We start from the raw sequence: 27,625 nt of genomic DNA, 5'->3' as shown, positions 1-27,625 counted from the left end.
AAATGCGGAGAGCATATTGCTCTCCGCATTCAGCGATGTCTTGCGGACCTGATCCGCACTGTTGGATCAGGTCCGTAAGACATTTCTTAAATATGCCTCATTGACTCAAGGGAGGAAAGCATAATTCTGTCACTATATAAAGCCCTGGTAAGACCTCACCTTGAGTATGGAGTGCAGTTCTGGTGACCAATCGCAAAAAAGATATTGCAGAACTAGAAAAAGTTCAGAGAAGAATTTAACCTATGAGGAGAGGCTAGCCAAACTGGGTCTGTTTTCTTTAGAAAAAAGGCGCTTAAGAGGTGACATGATTACTTTATGTAAATATATTCAAGGCCCATATACAGAGATGGCAGAAGCTCTGTTTATTCCAAGAAAATTGTTTGGGACCAGAGGTCACAGTTTAAAGTTGGAGGAAAGGAGATTTAATCTCCTGCAACGGAAACGTTTTTTCACTGTAAGAGCAATAAAATTGTGGAACTCATTACCAAAGGAGGTAGTAAATGCCAATATCCTAGATACATTTAAAAATTATTTGGATACATTTCTGTCTATAAACAAAATTCATGGATATGATTGCTAGTACTAAATGGGTCACCTTTTAGTGGGATTATTTAAGCTTAACTGGAGCTTTTTGTATATATTTTAGATTTGTATAGGTTGAACTCGATGGACTTCGGTCTTTTTTCAACCTCATCTACTATGTTACTATGTTACAACAAAACACCAATCACTTCCCTAGGGTTTCTTAGCAAAATGGTAAAGTGAAATGTATTAAACTTGGTCTAATATATACTCCCTCTATCACCAAACCAGACTTTCTGTCACTGTACATATGTATATGTATGTATGTTTGTGTGAAGTATTTCAAATATGTATTACAACATGGGGCAAGAATAGGGCTATCCCTGGCTAAATATCAAATACTCTTTTCCATCCCTGGCTAAGTGCACCTTCTGCTTAGCACTTTGGCTTAGTGCTTGTGTCCTCATAGAAGTCCATTACATTAGGGATTTAGTGCACCCATCCAGATGTTAGCACTAATATATCACTGTGAACTTGTCATATGAGAGCAAAAATAAAATAAAATTGATTTAACTTGAGCGGTGTTAGGACACAATAGTGCTAATATTTTTGTGCTCCACTTGTAATTCAGGTCAAATTCTGAAGTGAATCAACCCACATGCCAATGAGAGCTATATTTGTTTCTCTTTGTATTCTAGAATCAAGTTAAGGGGCATATAAATAGTGTAGGGCTTCCTAGCACGGAGCATACCTAAGGGTTAAGGCCCTTAAGAGCTCAGTGTGATGTTTGCAACTTTGTTGCAGTTAAGGAGGAGGAGCTGTACTTACCTGTTTAGGTTCAAGACAAAGATTCTTCATCCTCTTTTCTCCTGTGTACTCCTGGAAGCTGCCCTGGCTGCCCTCCCTGCCCTATCTCTGTAGTCTGAGGACTGTAGTTTGGGCTCTCCATGGCTCAGCATGCTGTTTGACTTCCTGATCTTGCACCTACTGGTTTGGAGTTTTGCTGGTGACACTCTAGCTTAGGCTGCTGGACTTGGGCTACTGAAAGACAGAGTAATGGCAATTGCGGGAGGGGTGACCTATAGGGTTTGCGGCAGGCTGAAGAGCACTGTTATGCCATTGTATTCCGCTCAAACGGCGCTGGGCTTTAGCGCCTTTAGGACGGAATACAACGTCATAGCCGTTTGGCTGTCCTGAAGCCAATGGCGCTTCCTGGATGTGATCGCAGTCTGGAGGGCAAGCCTAGCGTCATAGGGATGCCCCCTGACCCGATCCCATAATTGAAATCTCATGATCGCATTCACAATCGCAGGATTTCAATTTGTCTACATTGGAACGTTGTTCCGATGTAGACATTATGACCCTGTCATGAAAGGGTTAACCTCTAATACTGCTCTGTTTTTATTTGTAAATGTTATTATAGTTGTAAATGTTATTTAGTTGGCTCACATGATACGGATGAAACGGATGTGCTCTGATCCTTTTGCAGTGACCTGGCATGGTTTGAAAATTGTTTACAGCATGGACATTCCTATATGATCACAAATACACTGAGGAGAGGTATTGTTTTGTTGTTACAGACACGGAACCGGTTATGTGGAGCTTGCTTTGTGTTGCTTGCTGTCCAGACTGCCTATATTGTTAACAACTGACCTCTTTCCTTATCGCTGCTTCCCTATGCATGCCATGACATACATCCTGCTTATTTGCTTACTTGCTTGCTTTAATCATTGAATCACTGATGCATTACTGAATATAAGCTTGCACTGAAAAGCAATTTGAGAAAAGCAATTTACGATCAACATTGGAACTTTTACTGTGACTTTGTTTCTCATGTTAAGCACAACTGTGCCGATATTTCATCACTTTGTACCATCAACTGCCGAGCATGCATAGATACCCATGATAACCTGCCCAGACACAGCCTGTTATGATACAGGGTCAGGGCCGTCTTTAATATTGACTGGACCCTGGGCAAAACATTTCTTGGGCCCCCCCACCCCACCCCATGCAATTTCACTCTCCACCCCAACATCCCAAAAAACAACTAAATCATTTTATTTTATAATTTTTAAAAAATTATTAGCCCAGCAGTGGATCATCCACTGCTGGGCTAATCATTTAAAAAAAATGAAATAAATTGCAATATTTGAAACTGGACCTAAGCAGTACTAATAACTAAATAAATATATAAATTCCTCCACTGTGGATTCATTTAAAGGGACAGTCAAGTCCAAAAAAAACTTTCATGTTTCAAATAGGGCATGTCATTTTAAACAACTTTCCAATTTACTTTTATCACCAATTTTGCTTTGTTCTTTTGGTATTCTTAGTTGAAAGCTAGACCTAGGAAGGCTCATATGATAATTTCTAAGCCCTTTAGGCCGCCTCTAATCACATGCTTTTGTATTTGCTTTTCACAGCAGGGGAGAGCTAGTTCAGGTAAACCCTATAGATAACATTGTGAGCACACCCGTGGATTGTGGCAGACACTGCACTAATTGGCTAAAATGAAAGTCAATAGATAATAAATAAAATGTCATGTGATCAGGGGGTTGTCAGAAGATGCTTAGATACAAGTTAATCACAGAGGTAAAAAGTATATTAATATAACTGTGTTGGTTATGCAAAACTGGGGAATGGGTAATAAAGGGATTATCTATCTTTTAAAACAACAACAATTCTGGTGTTGACTGTCCCTTTAATATTCTTTTGAATGTGAATCTGGTGTGAGATTAGCTGGTTAAAGAGATTTAGGGCAGCCAACATGAGCAAAGCAAGGTAAAGACTGAGGAGGAAGCATGGAGGTGCAGACAAATATAAGTTTACTGACTGGAACAGCAGAACTACTATGGGAAGCTGTAAAATCTGCGAAAGAGAAAACAAAAACTATACAAATAAACCTTACATTAATGTGTGAAGTATCAGCATGACACTATACATCAGCCACAGCAGCACATGTCACTTATTTGCTAGGAACAAGTTCCCTCTTACCCTGCACTAGCCAGTGCTGCATTGGGAGGGGCATGTGTGCACTCACTTATTCTTCCCACTGACACCTTTCTACAAAGCACTGTTCCCCTAACAAACTTCAGTTAGTTGATCTTAGGGCCACAGCAGAAAGAGCAGGGCTAAGGGGACCAGCAAACTGGATGCTGTCTGCCCAAGGCTGCATGGATACAGTGTGAGATGAGTCACACAGCCTCAAGACTGAAGAGAGCAGTGTATGCAGCTGCACAGATGCTCAAATCCTCACGTGCCTGCCACTCCAGCTTTCTGCTGCATGCGCCTACAGTCAGCCCTACCCAGAAACAATCCCCACCACCAGAGCAGTTACCTGGTAACAGTGGTAACCCTAGTAGGACCTTTTCTGATGCAGTGGGAATGGCTGGATGCTGAGTTAGGGCTTTGCATTCAGTGCTGCACAGTGCACATCTAAAACAGCACATGGCACTAGCTTGGCATGTCACATGACACCGGCACGGTCTGGCACAGTTTTTTTTTTTTTAGGACTCTTGGGCCCCTCAACAGAGACTGGGCCCTGGGCAGCTGCCCCTTTTGCCCTGTGTTAAAGATGGCCCTGTACAGGGTTTGGTGCAGCAGGGTGTTGCATGCAAAAAAGCCAATTTTCTGGGACGCCAGATTTGCCTTTAAGATTTTGCTTTGTATATGTTTTGATACATAGGCCTCTAGTTATCAAGCTCCGTACGTACCTGCCATCGCCGGCCCCAATACGCCCGCCTAAGCTCGCCTCACATCGCCGCCGCGGACCTGAAAACGCTCGCCAAAGTTATCAAAAAAGCTGTCAAAAAGCCGCGCACCAAGTACGGGGCGATGAGCAGCGGACTGTGATAGTTATCACTCATCCGATCTCGCTGCTCTTCGGCTTTTTCACAGCTTTATTGATAAGCTGTCACTAAGCACTCACACTATACTATATTGTTCTACCCCCTATACCGCTGCCCCCGGAGCCCCCCACAACTAAATAAAGTTATTAACCCCTAAACCGCCGCTCCTAGACCCCGCCGCAACTATATTAAACATGTTAACCCCTAAACCGCCGCTCCCGAAGCCCACCGCCACACTAATAAACTTATTAACCCCTAAACCGCCAATCCCGGAGCCCACCGCCACTCTAATAAACTTATTAACCCCTAAACCGCCGCTCCCGGAGCCCACCGCCACCTACATAATACCTATTAACCCCTATCCTGCCCCCCTATACCGCCACCACCTATAATAAATTTATTAACCCCTATCCTGCGGATCCCGTACCCCGCCGCAACTAAATAAATTGTTTAACCCCAAAACCACCCCCCCAATTGTATTTAATTGTAGCTACTTGTAGGTAATTTATTTAATTAATTTAATGATAGTGTAGTGTTAGGTTTAATTGTAACTTAGGTTAGGATTTATTTTACAGGTAATTTTGGATTTATTTTAGCTAGGTAGTTATTAAATAGTTAATAACTATTTAATAACTATTGTACCTAGTTAAAAAAAATACAAAGTTGCCTGTAAAATAAATATAAATCCTAAAATAGCTAATTATTAATTACATTGTAGCTATCTTAGGGTTTATTTTATAGGTAAGTATTTAGTTTTAAATAGGATTAATTTAGTTAATAAGAGTAATTTTTAATTTGATTTATTAAAATAATATTTAAGTTAGGGGGGTGTTAGGGTTAGTGTTAGACTTAGGTTTAGGGGTTAATTAGTTTAATATAGATGGCGGCGGTATAGGGGGGCAGGATAGGGGTTAATACATTTATTATAGGTGGCGACGGTGTAGGGGGGGCAGATTAGGGGTTAATAAGTAATATAGGTGGCGGCGGGGTCCAGGAGCGGTGGTTTAGGGGTTAACATATTTATTATAGTTGCGGCATGGGCCAGGAGCGGCGGTTTAGGGGTTAATAAGTTTATTAGAGTGGCGGTGGGCTCCGGGAGCGGCGGTTTAGGGGGTAATACATTTATTTAGTTGCGGCGGTGTAGGGGGGGGCAGATTAGGGGTGTTTAGACTCGGGGTACATGTTAGGGTGTTAGGTGCAGACATCTCCCATAGGAATCAATGGGATGTTGGGCAGCAGCGAACATGAACTTTCGCTATGGTCAGACTCCCATTGATTCCTATGGGATCCGCCGCCTCCAGGGTCGGATTGAAAACCAGGTACGCTGGACCGGAAAAGTGCAGAGCGTACCTGGTAGTCATTTGATAACTTCCAAAAGTAGTCAGATTGTGCCGAACTTGCGTTCGGAACATCGGGAGTGACGTAAGTATCGATCTGTGTCGGACTGAGTCCCGCGGATCGAAGCTTACGTCACTATATTCTACTTTTGCCGGTCTGTAGGGCTTGATAACTTAGGCGAATCAACCTCGCCACAAATACGCTGCGGAATTCCAGCGTATTTGAGGTTGACGGCTTGATAACTAGAGGCCAAAGTTTTACTTACTTTTGAGATATCACTTATTTGCACTTTATTTCAGGGATGTGTGTGTGTTTTTTATGCCATGATAACAGAAAATGCGCTCTATGGATATATATGAATAAAATATATTTTGATATCATCTTAAAGAGTGCTGAAGTCCCATTCTTTTTATACGATGATTACTATAACCTTGGGATCTAACTTTTTAGATTAAATAAATATACTCTTCTTGGGTCTGCACCAACTTTTTAAATATATATTTATTTTGTTACTTTGTTGAGCTTGTTCATTTAATTTATATCTATTGGTAAGTTAATGTTACATAATTCTGCCCATTGTGCAGAATCATGTAACATTCATTTTTAAGTTTACTGTCCCCTTTAAGTTCTGTTGGATCTCAAAGGTAAAGCTAGCAGTTCTGGCAAACTTAGCTTAAAAGCGTGGGAAAATACCATAGGAACTGATGAGACTGAAGAAGCTCACAGTAATTCTATGCAGGTCACAGGAATACTTACAGCTGCAGCTTTCTTTACATGGTCACTTTATCTTGTTGAAAAGATCTTTCACCAATGCCTTCAGGTCATTAAGCTTGAGAGAGAAGGGTGAGAAAGTGAGTGAGAGACAGGAGAGAGGAGAAGACAGGAACGATGTAATGAAAGAAGGGAAGGACACTGTAAGGAAAAGACAGGAGAATGTAAAGGCAACAAAGATGAAATGTGAGAAAGAAAAGAGAAATAAAGAGAAGTAGAGAAACAACATAAAAGAAAATATAGGAGATTTGAATGCAGTAACGTTTACCTTTCCTTCAAGCTGCTTAAACTGATTCTCCATTCTGCCAGAAAACAAAACAGTGTCAGGACACAGACATTATATAGTTTCTCATCATCCTCTACTGTATATATCCTGCTCACCCTGTACTGAGTGTATATATACCCTGCTCACCCTGTACTGAGTGTATATATACCCTGCTCACCCTGTACTGTGTGTATATACCCTGCTCACCCTGTACTGTGAATATATACCCTGCTCACCCTGTACTGTGTGTATATACCCTGCTCACCCTGTACTGTGAATATATACCCTGCTCACCCTGTACTGTGTGTATATACCCTGCTCATTCTGTACTGTGTGTATATATCCTGCTCACCCTGTACTGTGAATATATACCCTGCTCACCCTGTACTGTGTGTATATACCCTGCTCATTCTGTACTGTGTGTATATATCCTGCTCACCCTGTACTGAGTGTATATACCCTGCCCACTCTGTACTGTGTGTATATACCCTGCTCACCCGGTACTGTGTGTATATACCCTGCTCACCCTGTACTGTGTGTATATATACCCTGCTCACCCTGTACTGTGTGTATATACCCTGCTCACCCTGTACTGTGTGTCTATACCTTGCTCACCCTGTACTGTGTGTATATACCCTGCTCACTCTGTACTGTGTGTATATACCCTGCTCACTCTGTACTGTGTGTTTATACCCTGCTCACCCTGTACTGTGTGCATATACCCTGCTCACCCTGTACTGTGTGTCTATAACTTGCTCACCCTGTACTGTGTGTATATACCCTGCTCGCCCTGTACTGTGTGAATATACCCTGCTCACCCTGTACTGTGTGTATATACCCTGCTCACCCTATACTGTGTATATATACCCTGATCACCCTGTACTGTGTATATACCCTGCTCACCCTGTACTATGTGTATATACCCTACTCACCCTGTACTACATGTATATACGCTGCTCACTCTGTACTGTGTGTATATACCCTGCTCACCCTATACTGTTTATATATACACTGCTCACCCTGTACTGTGAATATATACCCTGCTCACCCTGTACTGTGTGTATATACCCTGCTCACCCTGTACTATTTGCATATACCCTGCTCACCCTGTACTGTGTGTATATACCCTGCTCACCCTATACTGTGTATATATACCCTGCTCACCCTGTACTGTGTGTATATACCCTGCTCACCCTGTACTATTTGTATATACCCTGCTCACCCTGTACTGTGTGTACATACCCTGCTCACCCTGTACTATTTGTATATACCCTGCTCACCCTGTACTGTGTGTATATACCCTGCTCACCCTGTACTATTTGTATATACCCTGCTCACCCTGTACTGTGTGTATATACCCTGCTCACCCTGTACTGTGTGTATATACCCTGCTCACCCTGTACTGTGTGTATATACCCTGCTCACCCTGTACTGTGTGTATATACCCTACTCACCCTGTACTGCATGTAAATACCCTGCTCACCCTGTACTGAGTGTGTATATACCCTGCTCACCCTGTACTGTGTGTATATATCCTGCTCACCCTATACTGTGTAAATATATACCCTGCTCACCCTGTACTATTTGTATATACCCTGCTCACCCTGTACTGTGTGAATATACCCTGCTCACCCTGTACTGTGTGTATATACCCTGCTCACCCTGTACTGTGAATATTTACCCTGCTCACCCTGTACTGTGTATATATACCCTACTCACCCTGTACTGTGTATATATACCCTGCTCACCCTGTACTGTGAATATATACACTGCTCGCCCTATACTGTGTGTATATACCCTGCTCACCCTGTACTGTGAATATATACCCTGCTCACCCTGTACTGTGTGTATATACCCTGCTCACCCTGTACTGTGAATATATACCCTGCTCACTCTGTACTGTGTGTATATACCCTGCTCATTCTGTACTGTGTGTATATATCCTGCTCACCCTGTACTGTGAATATATACCCTGCTCACCCTGTACTGTGTGTATATACCCTGCCCACTCTGTACTGTGTGTATATACCCTGCTCACCCGGTACTGTGTGTATATACCCTGCTCATCCTGTACTGTGTGTATATACCCTGCTCACCCTGTACTGTGTGTATATACCCTGCTCACCCTGTACTGTGTGTCTATACCTTGCTCACCCTGTACTGTGTGTATATACCCTGCTCACCCTGTACTATGTGAATATACCCTGCTCACCCTGTACTGTGTGTTTATACCCTGCTCACCCTGTACTGTGTGTATATACCCTGCTCACCCTATACTGTGTATATAAACCCTGCTCACCCTGTACTGTGTATATACCCTGCTCACCCTGTACTATGTGTATATACCCTACTCACCCTGTACTGCATGTATATACCCTGCTCACTCTGTATTGTGTGTATATACCCTGCTCACCCTATACTGTGTATATATACCCTGCTCACCCTGTACTATTTGTATATACCCTGCTCACCCTGTACTGTGTATATATACCCTGCTCACCCTGTACCGTGTGTATATACCCTGCTCACCTTGTACTGTGGGTATATACCCTACTCACCCTGTACTGCATGTATATACCCTGCTCACTCTGTACTGTGTGTATATACCCTGCTCACCCTGTACTGTGTGTATATACCCTGCTCACCCTGTACTGTGTGTATATACCCTGCTCACCCTATACTGTGTATATATACCCTGCTCACCCTGTACTGTGTGTATATACCCTGCTCACCCTGTACTATTTGTATATACCCTGCTCACCCTGTACTGTGTGTATATACCCTGCTCACCCTGTACTATTTGTATATACCCTGCTCACCCTGTACTGTGTGTATATACCCTGCTCACCCTGTACTATTTGTATATACCCTGCTCACCCTGTACTGTGTGTATATACCCTGCTCACCCTGTACTGTGTATATATACCCTGCTCACCCTGTACTGTGTGTATATACCCTGCTCACCCTGTACTGTGTGTATATACCCTACTCACCCTGTACTGCATGTATATACCCTGCTCACCCTGTACTGAGTGTGTATATACCCTGCTCACCCTGTACTGAGTGTATATACCCTGCTCACCCTGTACTGTGTATATATACCCTGCTCACCCTGTACTGAGTGTATATACCCTGCTCACCCTGTACTGAGTGTATATACCCTGCTCACCCTGTACTGAGTGTATATACCCTGCTCACCCTGTACTGAGTGTATATACCCTGCTCACCCTGTACTGTGTGTATATACCCTGCTCACTCTGTACTGTGTGTATATACCCTGCTCACCCTGTACTGTGTGTATATACCCTGCTCACTCTGTACTGAGTGTATATACCCTGCTCACCCTGTACTGTGTGTATATACCCTGCTCACCCTGTACTGTGTGTATATACCCTGCTCACCCTGTACTGTGTGTATATACCCTGCTCACCCTGTACTGTGTGTATATACCCTGCTCACCCTGTACTGTGTGTATATACCCTGCTCACCCTGTACTGTGTGTATATACCCTGCTCACCCTGTACTGTGTATATATACACTGCTCACCCTGTACTGTGTGTTTATACCCTGCTCACCCTGTACTGTGTGTATATACCCTGCTCACCCTGTACTGTGTGTATATACCCTGCTCACCCTGTACTGTGTTTATATACCCTGTTCACCCTGTACTGTGTATATATACCCTGCTCATTCTGTACTGTGTGTATATACCCTGCTCATTCTGTACTGTGTGTATATACCCTGCTCACTCTGTACTGTGTGTATATACCCTGCTCACCCTGTACTGTGTGTATATACCCTGCTCACCCTGTACAGTGAATATATACCCTGCTCACCCTGTACTGTGTGTGTATACCCTGCTCATTCTGTACTGTGTGTATATACCCTGCTCACTCTGTACTGTGTGTATATACCCTGCTCACCCTGTACTGTGTGTATATACCCTGCTCACCCTGTACTGTGTGTATATACCCTGCTCTCCCTGTACTGTGTGTATATACCCTGTTCACCCTGTACTGTGTGTATATACCCTGCTCACTCTGTACTGTGTGTATATACCCTGCTCACTCTGTACTGTGTGTTTATACCCTGCTCACCCTGTACTGTGTGCATATACCCTGCTCACCCTGTACTGTGTGTCTATAACTTGCTCACCCTGTACTGTGTGTATATACCCTGCTCGCCCTGTACTGTGTGAATATACCCTGCTCACCCTGTACTGTGTGTATATACCCTGCTCACCCTATACTGTGTATATATACCCTGATCACCCTGTACTGTGTATATACCCTGCTCACCCTGTACTATGTGTATATACCCTACTCACCCTGTATTGCATGTATATACGCTGCTCACTCTGTACTGTGTGTATATACCCTGCTCACCCTATACTGTTTATATATACACTGCTCACCCTGTACTGTGAATATATACCCTGCTCACCCTGTACTGTGTGTATATACCCTGCTCACCCTGTACTATTTGTATATACCCTGCTCACCCTGTACTGTGTGTATATACCCTGCTCACCCTATACTGTGTATATATACCCTGCTCACCCTGTACTGTGTGTATATACCCTGCTCACCATGTACTATTTGTATATACCCTGCTCACCCTGTACTGTGTGTATATACCCTGCTCACCCTGTACTATTTGTATATACCCTGCTCACCCTGTACTGTGTGTATATACCCTGCTCACCCTGTACTATTTGTATATACCCTGCTCACCCTGTACTGTGTGTATATACCCTGCTCACCCTATACTGTGTATATATACCCTGCTCACCCTGTACTGTGTGTATATACCCTGCTCACCCTGTACTGTGTGTATATACCCTACTCACCCTGTACTGCATGTATATACCCTGCTTACTCTGTACTGTGTGTATATACCCTGCTCACCCTGTACTGTGTGTATATATCCTGCTCACCCTATACTGTGTAATTATATACCCTGCTCACCCTGTACTATTTGTATATACCCTGCTCACCCTGTACTGTGTGAATATACCCTGCTCACCCTGTACTGTGTGTATATACCCTGCTCACCCTGTACTGTGAATATTTACCCTGCTCACCCTGTACTGTGTATATATACCCTACTCACCCTGTACTGTGTATATATACCCTGCTCACCCTGTACTGTGAATATATACCCTGCTCACCCTGTACTGTGTGTATATACCCTGCTCACCCTGTACTGTGAATATATACCCTGCTCACCCTGTACTGTGTGTATATACCCTGCTCACCCTGTACTGTGAATATATACCCTGCTCACCCTGTACTGTGTGTATATACCCTGCTCATTCTGTACTGTGTGTATATATCCTGCTCACCCTGTACTGTGAATATATACCCTGCTCACCCTGTACTGTGTGTATATACCCTGCTCATTCTGTACTGTGTGTATATATCCTGCTCACCCTGTACTGAGTGTATATACCCTGCCCACTCTGTACTGTGTGTATATACCCTGCTCACCCGGTACTGTGTGTATATACCCTGCTCACCCTGTACTGTGTGTATATATACCCTGCTCACCCTGTACTGTGTGTATATACCCTGCTCACCCTGTACTGTGTGTCTATACCTTGCTCACCCTGTACTGTGTGTATATACCCTGCTCACTCTGTACTGTGTGTATATACCCTGCTCACTCTGTACTGTGTGTTTATACCCTGCTCACCCTGTACTGTGTGCATATACCCTGCTCACCCTGTACTGTGTGTCTATAACTTGCTCACCCTGTACTGTGTGTATATACCCTGCTCGCCCTGTACTGTGTGAATATACCCTGCTCACCCTGTACTGTGTGTATATACCCTGCTCACCCTATACTGTGTATATATACCCTGATCACCCTGTACTGTGTATATACCCTGCTCACCCTGTACTATGTGTATATACCCTACTCACCCTGTACTACATGTATATACGCTGCTCACTCTGTACTGTGTGTATATACCCTGCTCACCCTATACTGTTTATATATACACTGCTCACCCTGTACTGTGAATATATACCCTGCTCACCCTGTACTGTGTGTATATACCCTGCTCACCCTGTACTATTTGCATATACCCTGCTCACCCTGTACTGTGTGTATATACCCTGCTCACCCTATACTGTGTATATATACCCTGCTCACCCTGTACTGTGTGTATATACCCTGCTCACCCTGTACTATTTGTATATACCCTGCTCACCCTGTACTGTGTGTACATACCCTGCTCACCCTGTACTATTTGTATATACCCTGCTCACCCTGTACTGTGTGTATATACCCTGCTCACCCTGTACTATTTGTATATACCCTGCTCACCCTGTACTGTGTGTATATACCCTGCTCACCCTGTACTGTGTATATATACCCTGCTCACCCTGTACTGTGTGTATATACCCTGCTCACCCTGTACTGTGTGTATATACCCTACTCACCCTGTACTGCATGTAAATACCCTGCTCACCCTGTACTGAGTGTGTATATACCCTGCTCACCCTGTACTGTGTGTATATATCCTGCTCACCCTATACTGTGTAAATATATACCCTGCTCACCCTGTACTATTTGTATATACCCTGCTCACCCTGTACTGTGTGAATATACCCTGCTCACCCTGTACTGTGTGTATATACCCTGCTCACCCTGTACTGTGAATATTTACCCTGCTCACCCTGTACTGTGTATATATACCCTACTCACCCTGTACTGTGTATATATACCCTGCTCACCCTGTACTGTGAATATATACACTGCTCGCCCTATACTGTGTGTATATACCCTGCTCACCCTGTACTGTGAATATATACCCTGCTCACCCTGTACTGTGTGTATATACCCTGCTCACCCTGTACTGTGAATATATACCCTGCTCACTCTGTACTGTGTGTATATACCCTGCTCATTCTGTACTGTGTGTATATATCCTGCTCACCCTGTACTGTGAATATATACCCTGCTCACCCTGTACTGTGTGTATATACCCTGCCCACTCTGTACTGTGTGTATATACCCTGCTCACCCGGTACTGTGTGTATATACCCTGCTCATCCTGTACTGTGTGTATATACCCTGCTCACCCTGTACTGTGTGTATATACCCTGCTCACCCTGTACTGTGTGTCTATACCCTGCTCACCCTGTACTGTGTGTATATACCCTGCTCACCCTGTACTATGTGAATATACCCTGCTCACCCTGTACTGTGTGTTTATACCCTGCTCACCCTGTACTGTGTGTATATACCCTGCTCACCCTATACTGTGTATATAAACCCTGCTCACCCTGTACTGTGTATATACCCTGCTCACCCTGTACTATGTGTATATACCCTACTCACCCTGTACTGCATGTATATACCCTGCTCACTCTGTATTGTGTGTATATACCCTGCTCACCCTATACTGTGTATATATACCCTGCTCACCCTGTACTATTTGTATATACCCTGCTCACCCTGTACTGTGTATATATACCCTGCTCACCCTGTACCGTGTGTATATACCCTGCTCACCTTGTACTGTGGGTATATACCCTACTCACCCTGTACTGCATGTATATACCCTGCTCACTCTGTACTGTGTGTATATACCCTGCTCACCCTGTACTGTGTGTATATACCCTGCTCACCCTGTACTGTGTGTATATACCCTGCTCACCCTGTACTGTGTATATATACCCTGCTCACCCTGTACTGTGTGTATATACCCTGCTCACCCTGTACTATTTGTATATACCCTGCTCACCCTGTACTGTGTGTATATACCCTGCTCACCCTGTACTATTTGTATATACCCTGCTCACCCTGTACTGTGTGTATATACCCTGCTCACCCTGTACTATTTGTATATACCCTGCTCACCCTGTACTGTGTGTATATACCCTGCTCACCCTGTACTGTGTATATATACCCTGCTCACCCTGTACTGTGTGTATATACCCTGCTCACCCTGTACTGTGTGTATATACCCTACTCACCCTGTACTGCATGTATATACCCTGCTCACCCTGTACTGAGTGTGTATATACCCTGCTCACCCTGTACTGAGTGTATATACCCTGCTCACCCTGTACTGTGTATATATACCCTGCTCACCCTGTACTGAGTGTATATACCCTGCTCACCCTGTACTGAGTGTATATACCCTGCTCACCCTGTACTGAGTGTATATACCCTGCTCACCCTGTACTGAGTGTATATACCCTGCTCACCCTGTACTGTGTGTATATACCCTGCTCACTCTGTACTGTGTGTATATACCCTGCTCACCCTGTACTGTGTGTATATACCCTGCTCACTCTGTACTGAGTGTATATACCCTGCTCACCCTGTACTGTGTGTATATACCCTGCTCACCCTGTACTGTGTGTATATACCCTGCTCACTCTGTACTGTGTGTATATACCCTGCTCACCCTGTACTGTGTGTATATACCCTGCTCACCCTGTACTGTGTGTATATACCCTGCTCACCCTGTACTGTGTGTATATACCCTGCTCACCCTGTACTGTGTATATATACCCTGCTCACCCTGTACTGTGTGTTTATACCCTGCTCACCCTGTACTGTGTGTATATACCCTGCTCACCCTGTACTGTGTGTATATACCCTGCTCACCCTGTACTGTGTTTATATACCCTGTTCACCCTGTACTGTGTATATATACCCTGCTCATTCTGTACTGTGTGTATATACCCTGCTCATTCTGTACTGTGTGTATATACCCTGCTCACTCTGTACTGTGTGTATATACCCTGCTCACCCTGTACTGTGTGTATATACCCTGCTCACCCTGTACAGTGAATATATACCCTGCTCACCCTGTACTGTGTGTGTATACCCTGCTCATTCTGTACTGTGTGTATATACCCTGCTCACTCTGTACTGTGTGTATATACCCTGCTCACCCTGTACTGTGTGTATATACCCTGCTCACCCTGTACTGTGTGTATATACCCTGCTCTCCCTGTACTGTGTGTATATACCCTGCTCACCCTGTACTGTGTGTATATACCCTGCTCACTCTGTACTGTGTGTATATACCCTGCTCACTCTGTACTGTGTGTTTATACCCTGCTCACCCTGTACTGTGTGCATATACCCTGCTCACCCTGTACTGTGTGTCTATAACTTGCTCACCCTGTACTGTGTGTATATACCCTGCTCGCCCTGTACTGTGTGAATATACCCTGCTCACCCTGTACTGTGTGTATATACCCTGCTCACCCTATACTGTGTATATATACCCTGATCACCCTGTACTGTGTATATACCCTGCTCACCCTGTACTATGTGTATATACCCTACTCACCCTGTATTGCATGTATATACGCTGCTCACTCTGTACTGTGTGTATATACCCTGCTCACCCTATACTGTTTATATATACACTGCTCACCCTGTACTGTGAATATATACCCTGCTCACCCTGTACTGTGTGTATATACCCTGCTCACCCTGTACTATTTGTATATACCCTGCTCACCCTGTACTGTGTGTATATACCCTGCTCACCCTATACTGTGTATATATACCCTGCTCACCCTGTACTGTGTGTATATACCCTGCTCACCATGTACTATTTGTATATACCCTGCTCACCCTGTACTGTGTGTATATACCCTGCTCACCCTGTACTATTTGTATATACCCTGCTCACCCTGTACTGTGTGTATATACCCTGCTCACCCTGTACTATTTGTATATACCCTGCTCACCCTGTACTGTGTGTATATACCCTGCTCACCCTATACTGTGTATATATACCCTGCTCACCCTGTACTGTGTGTATATACCCTGCTCACCCTGTACTGTGTGTATATACCCTACTCACCCTGTACTGCATGTATATACCCTGCTTACTCTGTACTGTGTGTATATACCCTGCTCACCCTGTACTGTGTGTATATATCCTGCTCACCCTATACTGTGTAATTATATACCCTGCTCACCCTGTACTATTTGTATATACCCTGCTCACCCTGTACTGTGTGAATATACCCTGCTCACCCTGTACTGTGTGTATATACCCTGCTCACCCTGTACTGTGAATATTTACCCTGCTCACCCTGTACTGTGTATATATACCCTACTCACCCTGTACTGTGTATATATACCCTGCTCACCCTGTACTGTGAATATATACCCTGCTCACCCTGTACTGTGTGTATATACCCTGCTCACCCTGTACTGTGAATATATACCCTGCTCACCCTGTACTGTGTGTATATACCCTGCTCACCCTGTACTGTGAATATATACCCTGCTCACCCTGTACTGTGTGTATATACCCTGCTCATTCTGTACTGTGTGTATATATCCTGCTCACCCTGTACTGTGAATATATACCCTGCTCACCCTGTACTGTGTGTATATACCCTGCTCATTCTGTACTGTGTGTATATATCCTGCTCACCCTGTACTGAGTGTATATACCCTGCCCACTCTGTACTGTGTGTATATACCCTGCTCACCCGGTACTGTGTGTATATACCCTGCTCACCCTGTACTGTGTGTATATATACCCTGCTCACCCTGTACTGTGTGTATATACCCTGCTCACCCTGTACTGTGTGTATATACCTTGCTCACCCTGTACTGTGTGTATATACCCTGCTCACTCTGTACTGTGTGTATATACCCTGCTCACTCTGTACTGTGTGTTTATACCCTGCTCACCCTGTACTGTGTGCATATACCCTGCTCACCCTGTACTGTGTGTCTATAACTTGCTCACCCTGTACTGTGTGTATATACCCTGCTCGCCCTGTACTGTGTGAATATACCCTGCTCACCCTGTACTGTGTGTATATACCCTGCTCACCCTATACTGTGTATATATACCCTGATCACCCTGTACTGTGTATATACCCTGCTCACCCTGTACTATGTGTATATACCCTACTCACCCTGTACTACATGTATATACGCTGCTCACTCTGTACTGTGTGTATATACCCTGCTCACCCTATACTGTTTATATATACACTGCTCACCCTGTACTGTGAATATATACCCTGCTCACCCTGTACTGTGTGTATACCCTGCTCACCCTGTACTATTTGTATATACCCTGCTCACCCTGTACTGTGTGTATATACCCTGCTCACCCTATACTGTGTATATATACCCTGCTCACCCTGTACTGTGTGTATATACCCTGCTCACCCTGTACTATTTGTATATACCCTGCTCACCCTGTACTGTGTGTATATACCCTGCTCACCCTGTACTATTTGTATATACCCTGCTCACCCTGTACTGTGTGTATATACCCTGCTCACCCTGTACTATTTGTATATACCCTGCTCACCCTGTACTGTGTGTATATACCCTGCTCACCCTATACTGTGTATATATACCCTGCTCACCCTGTACTGTGTGTATATACCCTGCTCACCCTGTACTGTGTGTATATACCCTACTCACCCTGTACTGCATGTATATACCCTGCTCACCCTGTACTGAGTGTGTATATACCCTGCTCACCCTGTACTGTGTGTATATATCCTGCTCACCCTATACTGTGTAAATATATACCCTGCTCACCCTGTACTATTTGTATATACCCTGCTCACCCTGTACTGTGTGTATATACCCTGCTCACCCTGTACTGTGAATATTTACCCTGCTCACCCTGTACTGTGTATATATACCCTACTCACCCTGTACTGTGTATATATACCCTGCTCACCCTGTACTGTGAATATTTACCCTGCTCACCCTGTACTGTGTATATATACCCTACTCACCCTGTACTGTGTATATATACCCTGCTCACCCTGTACTGTGAATATATACACTGCTCGCCCTATACTGTGTGTATATACCCTGCTCACCCTGTACTGTGAATATATACCCTGCTCACCCTGTACTGTGTGTATATACCCTGCTCACCCTGTACTGTGAATATATACCCTGCTCACTCTGTACTGTGTGTATATACCCTGCTCATTCTGTACTGTGTGTATATATCCTGCTCACCCTGTACTGTGAATATATACCCTGCTCACACTGTACTGTGTGTATATACCCTGCTCACCCGGTACTGTGTGTATATACCCTGCTCACCCGGTACTGTGTGTATATACCCTGCTCATCCTGTACTGTGTGTATATACCCTGCTCACCCTGTACTGTGTGTATATACCCTGCTCACCCTGTACTGTGTGTCTATACCTTGCTCACCCTGTACTGTGTGTATATACCCTGCTCACCCTGTACTATGTGAATATACCCTGCTCACCCTGTACTGTGTGTTTATACCCTGCTCACCCTGTACTGTGTGTATATACCCTGCTCACCCTATACTGTGTATATAAACCCTGCTCACCCTGTACTGTGTATATACCCTGCTCACCCTGTACTATGTGTATATACCCTACTCACCCTGTACTGCATGTATATACCCTGCTCACTCTGTATTGTGTGTATATACCCTGCTCACCCTATACTGTGTATATATACCCTGCTCACCCTGTACTATTTGTATATACCCTGCTCACCCTGTACTGTGTATATATACCCTGCTCACCCTGTACCGTGTGTATACCCTGCTCACCTTGTACTGTGGGTATATACCCTACTCACCCTGTACTGCATGTATATACCCTGCTCACTCTGTACTGTGTGTATATACCCTGCTCACCCTGTACTGTGTGTATATACCCTGCTCACCCTGTACTGTGTGTATATACCCTGCTCACCCTGTACTGTGTATATATACCCTGCTCACCCTGTACTGTGTGTATATACCCTGCTCACCCTGTACTATTTGTATATACCCTGCTCACCCTGTACTGTGTGTATATACCCTGCTCACCCTGTACTATTTGTATATACCCTGCTCACCCTGTACTGTGTGTATATACCCTGCTCACCCTGTACTATTTGTATATACCCTGCTCACCCTGTACTGTGTGTATATACCCTGCTCACCCTATACTGTGTATATATACCCTGCTCACCCTGTACGGTGTGTATATACCCTGCTCACCCTGTACTGTGTGTATATACCCTACTCACCCTGTACTGCATGTATATACCCTGCTCACCCTGTACTGAGTGTGTATATACCCTGCTCACCCTGTACTGTGTGTATATATCCTGCTCACCCTATACTGTGTAAATATATACCCTGCTCACCCTGTACTATTTGTATATACCCTGCTCACCCTGTACTGTGTGTATATACCCTGCTCACCCTGTACTGTGAATATTTACCCTGCTCACCCTGTACTGTGTATATATACCCTACTCACCCTGTACTGTGTATATATACCCTGCTCACCCTGTACTGTGAATATATACCCTGCTCGCCCTATACTGTGTGTATATACCCTGCTCACCCTGTACTGTGAATATATACCCTGCTCACCCTGTACTGTGTGTATATACCCTTCTCACCCTGTACTGTGAATATATACCCTGCTCACTCTGTACTGTGTGTATATACCCTGCTCATTCTGTACTGTGTGTATATATCCTGCTCACCCTGTACTGTGAATATATACCCTGCTCACCCTGTACTGTGTGTATATACCCTGCTCATTCTGTAATGTGTGTATATATCCTGCTCACCCTGTACTGAGTGTATATACCCTGCCCACTCTGTACTGTGTGTATATACCCTGCTCACCCGGTACTGTGTGTATATACCCTGCTCATCCTGTACTGTGTGTATATACCCTGCTCACCCTGTACTGTGTGTATATACCCTGCTCACCCTGTACTGTGTGTCTATACCTTGCTCACCCTGTACTGTGTGTATATACCCTGCTCACCCTGTACTGTGTGAATATACCCTGCTCACCCTGTACTGTGTGTTTATACCCTGCTCACCCTGTACTGTGTGTATATACCCTGCTCACCCTATACTGTGTATATAAACCCTGCTCACCCTGTACTGTGTATATACCCTGCTCACCCTGTACTATGTGTATATACCCTACTCACCCTGTACTGCATGTATATACCCTGCTCACTCTGTATTGTGTGTATATACCCTGCTCACCCTATACTGTGTATATATACCCTGCTCACCCTGTACTATTTGTATATACCCTGCTCACCCTGTACTGTGTATATATACCCTGCTCACCCTGTACCGTGTGTATATACCCTGCTCACCTTGTACTGTGGGTATATACCCTACTCACCCTGTACTGCATGTATATACCCTGCTCACTCTGTACTGTGTGTATATACCCTGCTCACCCTGTACTGTGTGTATATACCCTGCTCACCCTATACTGTGTATATATACCCTGCTCACCCTGTACTATTTGCATATACCCTGCTCACCCTGTACTGTGTGAATATTCCCTGCTCACCCTGTACTGTGTGTATATACCCTGCTCACCCTGTACTGTGTGTATATACCCTGCTCACCCTGTACTGTGAATATATACCCTGCTCACCCTGTACTGTGAATATATACCCTACTCACCCTGTACTGTGTATATATACCCTGCTCAGTGCTCCCCCTGTACTATGAATATATACCCTGCTCACCCTGTACTGTGTGTATATACCCGGCTCACCCTGTACTCTGAATATATACCCTGCTCACCCTGTACTGTGTGTATATACCCTGCTCACCCTGTACTGTGAATATATACCCTGCTCACCCTGTACTGTGTGTATATACCCTGCTCACCCTGTACTGTGTTTATATACCCTGCTCTCCCTGTACTGTGTGTATATACCCTGTTCACCCTGTACTATGTGTATATACTCTGCTCACTCTGTACTGTGTTTATATACCCTACTCACTCTGTACTGTGTGTATATACCCTGCTCACCCTGTACTATGTGTATGTACCCTGCTCCCTCTGTACTGTGTGTATATACCCTGCTCACTCTGTACTGTGTGTTTATACCCTGCTCACCCTGTACTGTGAATATATACCCTGCTCACCCTGTACTGTGTGTATATACCCTGCTCACCCTGTACTGTGTTTATATACCCTGCTCTCCCTGTACTGTGTGTATATACCCTGTTCACCCTGTACTATGTGTATATACTCTGCTCACTCTGTACTGTGTTTATATACCCTACTCACTCTGTACTGTGTGTATATACCCTACTCACTCTGTACTGTGTGTATGTACCCTGCTCACTCTGTACTGTGTGTATATACCCTGCTCACTCTGTACTGTGTGTATATACCCTGCTCACTCTGTACTGTGTGTTTATACCCTGCTCACCCTGTACTGTGTGTATATACCTTGCTCACCCTGTACTATGTGTATGTACCCTGCTCACTCTGTACTGTGTGTATATACCCTGCTCACTCTGTACTGTGTGTTTATACCCTGCTCACCCTGTACTGTGTGTATATACCCTGCTCACCCTGTACTGTGTATATACCCTGCTCACCCTTTACTATGTGTATATACCCTGCTCACCCTGTACTGTGCGTTTATACCCTGCTCACCCTGTACTGTGTGTATATACCTTGCTCACCCTATACTGTGTATATATACCCTACTCACCCTGTACTGTGTATATATACCCTGCTCACCCTGTACTGTGTGTATATACCCTGCTCACCCTGTACTGTGTGTATATACCCTGCTCACTCTGTGCTGTGCATATATACCCTGCTCACCCTGTACTGTGAATATGTACCCTGCTCACCCTGTACTGTGTGTATATACCCTGCTCACCCTGTACTGTGAATATATACCCTGCCCACCCTGTACTGTGTGTATATACGCTGCTCATTCTGTACTGTGTGTATATACCCTGCTCATTCTGTACTGTGTGTATATACCCTGCCCACTCTGTACTGTGTGTATATACCCTGCTCACCCTGTACTGTGTGTATATACCCTGCTCTCCCTGTACTGTGTGTATATACCCTGTTCACCCTGTACTATGTGTATATACCCTGCTCACTCTGTACTGTGTGTATATACCCTGTTCACCCTGTACTGTGTGTATATACCCTGCTCACTCTGTACTGTGTGTATATACCCTGTTCACACTGTACTGTGTGTATATACCCTGCTCACTCTGTACTGTGTGTATATACCCTGCTCACTCTGTACTGTGTGTATATACCCTGCTCACCCTGTACTGTGTGTATATACCCTGCTCACTCTGTACTGTGTGTATATACCCTGCTCACTCTGTACTGTGTGTATATATACCCTGCTCACCCTGTACTGTGTGTATATACCCTGCTCACCCTGTACTGTGTGTATATACCCTGCTCACTCTGTACTGTGTGTATATACCCTGCTCATTCTGTACTGTGTGTATATACCCTTGTCACCCTGTACTATGTGTATATACCCTGCTCACTCTGTACTGTGTGTATATACCCTGCTCACCCTGTACTATGTGAATATACCCTGCTCACTATGTACTGTTTGTATATACCCTGCTCACTCTGTACTGTGTGTATATACCCTGCTCACCCTGTACTGTGTGTATATACCCTGCTCACTATGTACTGTGTGTATATACCCTGCTTACTATGTACTGTGTGTATATACCCTGCTCACTCTGTACTTTGTGTATATACCCTGCTCACTATGTACTGTGTGTATATACCCTGCTCACTCTGTACTGTGTGTATATACCCTGCTCACCCTCCTAACTTTCTTCTGACAGTTCTGTCCATCACACCCCTGTACTTCCCTCATTTCTGCTCATCTTCTTGTTTTCCAACCCATATACTTTCTCTTTCTACTGCCTATTCTGTCTATTCAGCTCTCATCTATTACTCTTTCTTTTCTGTGCTCTCACCTGTTCATTTATCTTTTGTCCAATCCCACCGTACAACAATTCACATCTCTCCTATCATTAACACTAATGCAGGTCTATCTACATGTACTTCCGTATACTCTTCCCCTCTACCATCTATTCTGTAATTTGTTGTCAGTTTCTCCTGTCCATTAACCCTTTCAGTGATACTCCTTTCCTCTCTAACTCTTTAACTTCCTGTCACCCTAACTCTCTATGCTCTTTTGTCATTATCTCTTGGGTTCACCCTCTCCCTCAAAAGCTTGTTATTCATATTTATTGTTATTTATTCCATAAAGTACAATTTCCTCTGTAAATATTCATCTGCTCACCCTGTACTTTGCGTTTATACCCTGCTCACCCTGTACTGTGTGTATATACCCTGCTCACCCTATACTGTGTATATATACCCTGCTCACCCTGTACTGTGTATATACCCTGCTCACCCTTTACTATGTGTATATACCCTGCTCACCCTGTACTGTGCGTTTATACCCTGCTCACCCTGTACTGTGTGTATATACCTTGCTCACCCTATACTGTGTATATATACCCTACTCACCCTGTACTGTGTATATATACCCTGCTCACCCTGTACTGTGTGTATATACCCTGCTCACCCTGTACTGTGTGTATATACCCTGCTCACTCTGTGCTGTGCATATATACCCTGCTCACCCTGTACTGTGAATATGTACCCTGCTCACCCTGTACTGTGTGTATATACCCTGCTCACCCTGTACTGTGAATATATACCCTGCCCACCCTGTACTGTGTGTATATACGCTGCTCATTCTGTACTGTGTGTATATACCCTGCTCATTCTGTACTGTGTGTATATACCCTGCCCACTCTGTACTTTGTGTATATACCCTGCTCACCCTGTACTGTGTGTATATACCCTGCTCTCCCTGTACTGTGTGTATATACCCTGTTCACCCTGTACTATGTGTATATACCCTGCTCACTCTGTACTGTGTGTATATACGCTGTTCACCCTGTACTGTGTGTATATACCCTGCTCACTCTGTACTGTGTGTATATACCCTGTTCACACTGTACTGTGTGTATATACCCTGCTCACTCTGTACTGTGTGTATATACCCTGCTCACTCTGTACTGTGTGTATATACCCTGCTCACCCTGTACTGTGTGTATATACCCTGCTCACTCTGTACTGTGTGTATATATACCCTGCTCACCCTGTACTGTGTGTATATACCCTGCTCACCCTGTACTGTGTGTATATACCCTGCTCACTCTGTACTGTGTGTATATACCCTTGTCACCCTGTACTATGTGTATATACCCTGCTCACTCTGTACTGTGTGTATATACCCTGCTCACCCTGTACTATGTGAATATACCCTGCTCACTATGTACTGTGTGTATATACCCTGCTCACTCTGTACTGTGTGTATATACCCTGCTCACCCTGTACTGTGTGTATATACCCTGCTCACTATGTACTGTGTGTATATACCCTGCTTACTATGTACTGTGTGTATATACCCTGCTCACTCTGTACTGTGTGTATATACCCTGCTCACTATGTACTGTGTGTATATACCCTGCTCACTCTGTACTGTGTGTATATACCTTGCTCACCCTCCTAACTTTCTTCTGATAGTTCTGTCCATCACACCCCTGTACTCCCTCATTTCTGCTCATCTTCTTGTTTTCCAACCCATATACTTTCTCTTTCTACTGCCTATTCTGTCTATTCAGCTCTCATCTATTACTCTTTCTTTTCTGTGCTCTCACCTGTTCATTTATCTTTTGTCCAATCCCGCCGTACAACAATTCACATCTCTCCTATCATTAACACTAATGCAGGTCTATCTACATGTACTTCCGTATACTCTTCCCCTCTACCATCTATTCTGTAATTTGTTGTCAGTTTCTCCTGTCCATTAACCCTTTCAGTGATACTCCTTTCCTCTCTAACTCTTTAACTTCCTGTCACCCTAACTCTCTATGCTCTTTTGTCATTATCTCTTGGGTTCACCCTCTCCCTCAAAAGCTTGTTATTCATATTTATTGTTATTTATTCCATAAAGTACAATTTCCTCTGTAAATATTCATCTGTTTTATTTATCTCTCAGTCTCTCTAAATCTGGTTCATTTGCCAGTCATTTCCCTTTTCCTCTCCAACCCAAACCACACACCCATTGGTTACTCACTCCATGCTGTTATGAGTCTGGCTAGTCATTTTCACAAGGTAATTTTCCTTCATTACAGCTTCCCAAGCCAAAGTCTCAATGTCGTCCTTCTTAGAACCTAGGGCAAGAAAAACCTATTACCTATAGCTCACCAGGGAAAACATAACACATATCTAAGAGTAACTGCTGTCAGTTTTTACTGATTATGAGTTTTTGTCGGTAAGGCTTGCGGGGCTAACAAGCCTTTTGTTGCCACCGCTCCCTTAAGACAACGCTGGTATTACAGGTTTTTTTAAACCTGGCGTTAGCCGCAAAAAGGTGAGTGTAGAGCAGAAATTAGCTCCACCTCTCACCTCAATACCAGCGTTGCTTACGGTAGCGGTAAGCTGGCTAAACGTGCTAGTGCGCGATTTCCTCATAGGAAACAATGGGGCTGAGCTGGCTGAAAAATAACCTAACACCTGCAAAAAAGCAGCTTCCAGCTCCTAACGCAGCCCCATTGTTTCCTATGGGGAAAATAAATCTATGTCTGCACCTAACACCCTAACATGAACCCCGAGTCTAAACACCCCTAATCTTACACTTATTAACCCCTAATCTGCCGCCCCTGCTATCACTGACACCTACATTATATTATTAACCCCTAATCTGCTGCTCCGGACACCGCCGCCACCTACATTATCCCTATGAACCCCTAATCTACTGCCCCCAACATCGCCGCCACCTACATTATAGTTATTAATCCCTAATCTGCCCCCCCCAACGTTGCCACAACTATATTAAATTTATTAACCCCTAATCTTCCGACTCCAACGTCGCCGCTACTATATTAAATTTATTAACCCCTAAACCTAAGTCTAAACCCTAACCCCCCCTAACTTAAATATAATTTAAATTAAACGAAATAAATTTAACATAAATAAATTATTCCTATTTAAAACTAAATACTTACCTGTAAAATAAACCCTAAGCTAGCTACAATATAACTAATAGTTACATTGTAGCTATCTTAGGATTTATATTTATTTTACAGGCAACTTTGTATTTATTTTACCTAGGTACAATAGTTATTAAATAGTTATTAACTATTTAATAACTACCTAGCTAAAATAAGTATAAAATTACCTGTAAAATAAACCATAACCTAAATTACAATTACACCTAACACTACACTATCATTAAATAAATTACCTAAACTACCTACAATTAAATACAATTAAATTAAATAAACAAAATTACGAGAAAAAACAAACACTAAATTACAGAAAATAAAAAAAGAATTACAAGAATTTTAAACTAATTACACATAATCGAATCCCTCTAATAAAATAAAAAAGCCCCCCAAAATAATAAAATTCCCTACCCTATACTAAATTACAAATAGCCCTTAAAAGGGCCTTTTGCGGGGCATTGCCCCAAAGTAATCAGCTCTTTCACCTGTAAAAAAAATACAATATCCCCCCCAACATTAAAACCCACCACCCACACACCCAACCCTACTCTAAAACCCACCCAATCCCCCCTTAAAAAAAACTAACACTACCCCCCTGAAGATCTCCCTACCTTGAGCCGTCTTCACCCAGCCGGGCACAAGTGGACCTCCAGAGGGGCAGAAGTCTTCATCCGATCCGGGCAGAAGAGGTCCTCCAAGCGGCAGAAGTCTTCATCCAAGCGGCATCTTCTATCTTCATCCATCCGGAGCGGGTCCATCTTCAAGCCAGCCGACGCGAAGCCATCCTCTTCAATCGACGTCCTAACACTGAATGAAGGTTCCTTTAAATGATGTCATCCAAGATGGCGTCCCTTGAATTCCGATTGGCTGATAGGATTCTATCAGCCAATCGGAATTAAGGTAGGAAAAATCCTATTGGCTGATTGGATCAGCCAATAGGATTGAGGTCATTTAAAGGAACCTTCATTTAGTGTTAGGACGTCGTTTGAAGAGGATGGCTCCGCTG

General features: G+C 43.8%; 1 protein-coding gene across 1 annotated transcript in view; it reads right to left on the bottom strand.

The window, feature by feature from the left end:
* The window catches only part of TRPM8 (transient receptor potential cation channel subfamily M member 8), a 246,965-nt gene that overhangs the window by 15,790 nt on the left and 203,550 nt on the right, over nt 1-27,625 (bottom strand). The window contains 3 exon segments of the mRNA XM_053698868.1: nt 6,465-6,537; nt 6,748-6,781; nt 25,689-25,785. Coding sequence (XP_053554843.1) covers nt 6,487-6,537; nt 6,748-6,781; nt 25,689-25,785 — 182 coding nt within the window. The 3' untranslated portion in view covers nt 6,465-6,486.

Source organism: Bombina bombina, chromosome 1 (assembly GCF_027579735.1).
Source record: "Bombina bombina isolate aBomBom1 chromosome 1, aBomBom1.pri, whole genome shotgun sequence".
NCBI classification, from domain to species: Eukaryota; Metazoa; Chordata; class Amphibia; order Anura; family Bombinatoridae; genus Bombina; species Bombina bombina.
This window is presented reverse-complemented; position numbering and strand designations above follow the sequence as displayed.